Source organism: Asparagus officinalis, chromosome 1, assembly GCF_001876935.1.
Source record: "Asparagus officinalis chromosome 1, Aspof.V1, whole genome shotgun sequence".
Classification (NCBI taxonomy): Eukaryota; Viridiplantae; Streptophyta; class Magnoliopsida; order Asparagales; family Asparagaceae; genus Asparagus; species Asparagus officinalis.
Window position 1 is genome coordinate 121,022,813 of NC_033794.1, and position 6,058 is coordinate 121,028,870.

General features: G+C 40.1%; 1 protein-coding gene and 1 long non-coding RNA gene across 2 annotated transcripts; one reads left to right on the forward strand and one right to left on the reverse strand.

The window, feature by feature from the left end:
• On the forward strand, positions 3,750-5,760 carry LOC109829226 (cytochrome P450 CYP72A219-like). Its single transcript, XM_020396390.1, has 4 exons — positions 3,750-4,123; positions 4,202-4,446; positions 4,529-4,898; positions 5,205-5,760. The coding sequence occupies exons 1-4, from the start codon at positions 3,887-3,889 to the stop codon at positions 5,631-5,633; spliced, it is 1,281 nt and encodes a 426-aa protein (XP_020251979.1). The 5' UTR covers positions 3,750-3,886; the 3' UTR covers positions 5,634-5,760.
• Positions 4,143-4,871, reverse strand: LOC109829229. Its single transcript, XR_002243993.1, has 3 exons — positions 4,781-4,871; positions 4,318-4,459; positions 4,143-4,227 (listed from the first exon to the last, which is right to left on the reverse strand). It is a non-coding gene; the product is annotated as an uncharacterized LOC109829229 (long non-coding RNA).

Below are 6,058 nucleotides of genomic sequence, written 5' to 3' on the forward strand. Positions count from 1 at the left end.
ATTCTGAACTTCCTCGCCCGCAGGCGAGCTCTCGTTCATCAGGCGAGTTTGATCTCGCCTCCACGCCCCGAGCTCCATGCTCCCTCGATTCAAGCCCGTCAGGCAAGCTCGCCCTCGCCTACAGGCGAGCTCTGCTCCAGCGCCCGCTTTAGGCGATCTCCTCCAGACCCGCAAGCGAGGTCCACGCCGTTGTTCGCCTCCGTTCTCAGGTGAGATCCACCGACATTCTCTTCAGATTAATATATGCACTTGAATGGGAGATTAGTGGATGAAAAACAACTTAATAACTTATATCGGAAAGAATGTATTTAGTGGTATTTTAAATGAGACTATAATGCATTTTTTTCAAAATATAAAGAGACGTAAGGATCAATTGTAATTGTACATAGTCAAATATACGTAGAGGTCTGTTGTAATTGTACATAGTTAAATATATCTTTTACATCTAATTATATTGAATATGAGAGAAAAATTTGTAACTTCATCCTTATACATCGTGAAACCACTATAATAAATTCTGGCTCCGCCACCGAGTACGTGCTCCTCATAGTAAAGGGGGACAGATCTTTAACTGTAACTGGCATAAGAACAATCTACAGACAACTCTTCAAGTCTCTATTCATACGCAAATATAAGCCTCAAATGGGCTTATTTGCAAAGAGCTCTAATCTATTATCAGCCACCGCCAAGGAAGTCCAAGGAAGGGAAGCTTCCATGGCATAGTCTTCTCAGTCCCCCTTCCTCTACATGGTCCCCAAGATAAAAATTGCGGACAAATTTTTGAAACAGTCATATTTGGATTTTTATTTGCAAAAAACGACCCATTTCAAACTTACTTTCAAAAACCTACATGGTTTCAGCCCTGGCACTGAAACCAGGTCGGTTTTTAAAAAAAAAATTCGAAACTTCACGAGAGTTGAACTCCCGTGAAGTTTAGCAGATTTTTTAACTTCACGGGAGTTCAACTCCTGTGAAGTTTAATTTCTTCAAAAAACTTCACGGGAGTTGAACTCCCGTGAAGTTTTGTTGGCTGAACAAACTTCACAGGAGTTCAGTCTGTAAAACTCCACGGGAGTTCAACTCCCGTGGAGTTACAGGCGGATTTTCCAGAGGATCGATCTCTGAAAAATTTAGCATGTAAATCCACAAGAGTTGAACTCCCGTGGAGTTTGGGCCACGCTTATATAAGGCGCAGACCCGTGACCCATAGCCTCAACCGATAACTCCCCTTCCCAAACCAAAACCCTAACCCTCTCTCTCTCGTCCCCAACGCCGCTAGTCCCCATCCCACCAGAGTTTATCGCTCTCGCCGCTGTTGTCTTCGGAGTTCACTGGAAATTAGGGCATCGACAAATTGAAGGTAAAATCTTCTAAAAAAATTTCTACTAATTTCTTGTATATTCTCACTATTTCATGGTGATTACATGTAAAAAAAATTAGATTTTAGAAATTATTTGTGAATTGTTTATTAATTTTGTGAAGAAAAATTAAATAATTTTGTGAATTTAGAGGAGAAATTATCAACAATATAAAAGTTAGTGTTACTACATATGTATGACATCGATATATGAATTTGGGTAAAATTATGGTTTTCTAAAATTATGGTTTCCTAAAATTATGATTTCCTAAAATTTGGGTAAAATTATGGTTTCCTAAAATTATGGTGTTTCCTAAAATTTGGGTAAAATTATGGTTTCCTAAAATTATGGTTTCCTAAAATTATGGTTTCCTAAAATTTGGGTAAAATTATGGTTTCCTGAAATTATGGTTTCCTAAAATTGATGGTTTCCTAAAATTTGGGTAAAATTATGGTTTCCCAAATTTCTCTGATGTTTTTCAATGAACAATTCGACCGAACGCTTCTCATCATGTAACATTCCAATGAGACTCATATCATAGTCACTTGATATTTGAATGCCGCTTGTTCTGTTCCCCACAACAAGATAATTGCAAATAACATTAAGGTGACACTCACGTGAATTGGTTAATATAAGTTTGTGTAATTCATTAACCAATTCATCAAAAGCACACAATTTTGTTATAAACAACAGTCTGGTCGCACCTCCTTCATAAACGGGCATATTATTTTCGAGATAGTTAATCTTCCCATCATATGAACAAAGAATTACGAGAGAGAAAGGGTTAGTGTTTTGGTTTGGGAAGGGGACTTATCGGTGTGAGGCTGTGGGTCACGGGTTCGCGCCTTATATAGGCGTGGCCAAAACTCCACGGGAGTTCAACTCCCGTGGAGTTACAAGCTAAATTTTCCAGAGATCGATCCTCTGGAAAATTCGTCTGTAACTCCACGGGAGTTGAACTCCCGTGGAGTTTTACAGACTTCACGGGAGTTGAACTCCCGTGAAGTTTGTTCAGCCAATAAAACTTCCCGGGAGTTCAACTCCCGTGAAGTTTTTTGAAGAAATTAAACTTCACGGGAGTTGAACTCCCGTGAAGTTTAAAAATGTGCTAAACTTCACAGGAGTTCAACTCCCGTGAAGTTTCGAGAAAATTTTTTCAAAAACCGACATGGTTTTAGCGCCAATGTCATATTTTAAAAATAAGTTTGAAATGAGTCGTTCTTTGTAAATAAAAGTCCAAATAAGATTGTTTCTAAAATTTGTCCTAAAAATAGCCCACCGTTTCTTAGCGGTCTCGTGCCACAAAAGTCAAGAAACGGTCCAAGACTTCATTTTACAATATTGGACAGCAAGTTGAAAACTACTCATATGTTTAGCTTCAAAGCTATAAATTGATCCAGCACAGCCTAGCCTCGCACCATATCCTTCACCATTGGTGCAGGCGAAGCAAAATGGGAACTCCCCTTCCTCTACCTTCAGTAGTATTTTCTTTGCTCTCTGCGCTCTTCTTGTACCTCACATTCAGAGCCTGCTACTCTCTATGGTGGAAGCCCAAGAAGCTCGAGAAACTCCTACGGCAACAAGGCATCAAAGGCAATCCTTACAGGGTTCTCTATGGGGACATGAAAGAGGAGAAACGAGGAATCAGAGAAGCATGGTCACATCCCATGGACGAACTCGATCATCGAATCGTACCAAGAGTCGTACCATTCACGCATCAGATGGTGCAAAAATACGGTATGCGTGCGTACCTATATATGCTCGCTATACGTGTACTGAAAAACTAGATATACACCATCCTACTAAGAAACATACCTGCAGCGCACAGTGTGAAAAACAGTGGGAGGGTATTATTCCCTACTTTTACTTTCTGGTTGAAGGGGTTTTTAGTAGCAAGCTTATATCCTAGGATATATAGTTAGAAATCAGTTGATAATAATTATTAGGGTAAATTTTATAACAGCCTCCAAAAACTTTGACACTTAACACTCTTAAAACTTTTCCGCCAGACCCCATAAACTTCGAAGAGTCTCAAATAACCTCAAAAAACTTTTAATCTTTCCAAGAGAGCCTCTAAAAGTAAGAGAAGACGGGCTCTAGCGAAAACAAGGAAAGAACAGGATGGGAACATAAACATCAAGTCCTCCAAGGGCGCGAGTCTTTTCTGGGAAAAAGTTAAAAGAGTTGTTGGGTGTTTGAGACACTGTGAAGTTTCGGGTGATATAGGGGGAAAACTTCTGGGTGTTTAGTGAGAAAAATAAAATTCAGGGGGGTACTGTGCGGAGCACCCCAAAATTTTGGGTGGTTCCGTGAAATTTACCCTGATTAGGATGAGATCACCCCCTTTGGTATCGTATGCATGCCGTGCCTAGGAAATTATTCCTTATAATGAATGTCTTGGCAATTCTTCATAATTTATGTGTCTGGGTAAAATCTGTGGATAATGATCACCTTTCCAGTAGTGTACATTGGCACATTCGATCTCCGCTAGTGCGGGTATACATGAGAAAAGCAGCAGCATCTGAAACATGAAAACTTTTGCAGGCAAGATGTGCACCATATGGGCAGGAAAGGTTCCCAGGGTACTGATATGGGATTCGGAGATGGTGAAAGAGGTCTTTTCAGAAAAAACCAATCAGATCAGAAAACCCCCGCTTAATCCTCTGATAAGTATCCTGGCCCAGGGGGTGGCGAGCCTCGAAGGCGAGGAATGGGCTAAGAGGAGGAAAACAATTACGCCAGCCTTCCATCTGGAGAAACTGAAGGTTTGCACGATTCAAAATGCACGCCTCGTGTCTGTGGACTGATATCTCGGTCAGTTTACCATTATTTTTCCTTTGCAGAGGATGGTGCCAGCTTTTGCAACTAGCTGCAAAGATTTGATAAAGATATGGGACGGGTTAGTTGGCACTCAAGGGTCCTGTGAAGTTGATGTAAGCCCTGAGTTCCAAAATCTCACGGGGGATGTCATTTCACGAACTGCCTTCGGAAGTAGCTTCGAAGAAGGGAAGAGGATTTTCGAACTACAAAAGGAACAAGCTGAACTGGCCATTGAAGCTGCCCGTGTACCTTATATTCCAGGATACAGGTGAGCTCCGTATCTGCATTGCTATCAAACAATTAGGAGCTTTTATTAATTAGTAAGAATTTCATGTATTGGATTGCTACAGATTCATCCCAACAGCAAAGAACAGAAGAAGGATGTGGATATACAGAGAAATCAGGACTATCTTAAGAGAGATGATAGATAAGAAGCTAAAATACATTGAAACTGAAGGATCAGAAAGTGGAGATTTACTAGGATTACTCCTGCAGTCCACAAGTGGTGACGATAAAAAGTATGAAATCAAGATTGAAGATGTGATTGAAGAATGCAAGTTGTTCTATTTTGCAGGTCAAGAGACAACATCGACGTTGCTCACCTGGACAATGATTCTTTTGTCGTTGCATCCCGTCTGGCAGCAGAGAGCTCGCGAAGAAGTTCAGAAAACCTGCGGGAAGAATACACCGAATATGGAATCCATAAACGAGCTTAAAATTGTGAGTACACATACGTACTAAGCTTAAATATTCCCTTCCTCTATACCCAGAACTTCAAAAAGCCCAGGTTCAAATCCATCTAGTCAGGTAAAGAAGAATTAGAAAAGATATTGCTGCTGTAAAATAGCCCAAGTTTCAGCAACGCGTGTTAGAGGGTAAAACCATAGCTTTCAATTATCATCCTTTCGTTCTTAAGTTCATTCCGCTGCATAAAAATTTTGAGGATATGAGAGTTGAAGGTATGGTTTTTTGCACTCCAACCAACATTAAATTGACTTACTGCGTTTTTTCTGAATTTGAATGTAGGTAACCATGATACTTCATGAAGTTTTAAGACTATACCCACCTATTACTTTTCTAGTACGCCATGCTTACAAGGAAACAAAGCTAGGAGAGTTTTGCTTCCCTGCTGGTGTAGATTTTGGTCTTCCTATATTACTCATACACCATGATCGAGAATTATGGGGTGACGATGCAGAGGAATTTAACCCCGAGAGGTTTTCAGAAGGGATATCAAAGGCAACTAAAGGGGGTCAAAATGCATTCTATCCCTTCGGATGGGGACCGAGGATATGTTTAGGACAGAGTTTCGCCATGATTGAAGCAAAGATGGCTCTAGCTATTATTCTACAGCACTTCTCCTTTGAGCTCTCACCTTCTTATTCGCATGCCCCATATACTGTGATAACTCTCCAGCCACAACATGGAGCTCATGTTACCCTACGTCGACTATAGATTTTAAACAGAAGATTTTATGTGGTTTTTGGTTAGGTCCTTACTTTACTTGTACCAATAAATATCGGTAACACACAGATGTGAAGCTGATTGCTTGGGAGTTAATACTCATTTCTCTTTATTTTAAGTTTCCCCCTTTTGGTACTAATAAATGCAGAAAATGCAAAACCAGATTCTCATCGTCGTATACCTAAATTTATGAACACGATCACAAGGTCTACTTGTTTACATTTGAATCTAAGACTAGGAGGTCACAAGGTCTCCAAAGGCATCATGATGTTTAGATTGCAGAAGTATAGCAAAAATTTTCATTAGAAGGAACTGTCACATGAGCAGAAATTCAAAATTGCAAATATTGGGACATTCTGAAATATACTTATGGAGAGAGAGATGTCATGCAAGATCCTGGATCTCTTCTAACAAGG

Excerpts from the sequence above, each read along its gene's own strand:
- LOC109829226 (XM_020396390.1), top strand. The coding sequence starts at position 3,887 with ATGAAAACTTTTGCAGGCAAGATGTGCACCATATGGGCAGGAAAGGTT. Across the intron at positions 4,124-4,201 it reads TCCATCTGGAGAAACTGAAG|AGGATGGTGCCAGCTTTTGC; the intron begins GTTTGCACGATT and ends TTTCCTTTGCAG. Across the intron at positions 4,899-5,204 it reads CCATAAACGAGCTTAAAATT|GTAACCATGATACTTCATGA; the intron begins GTGAGTACACAT and ends ATTTGAATGTAG.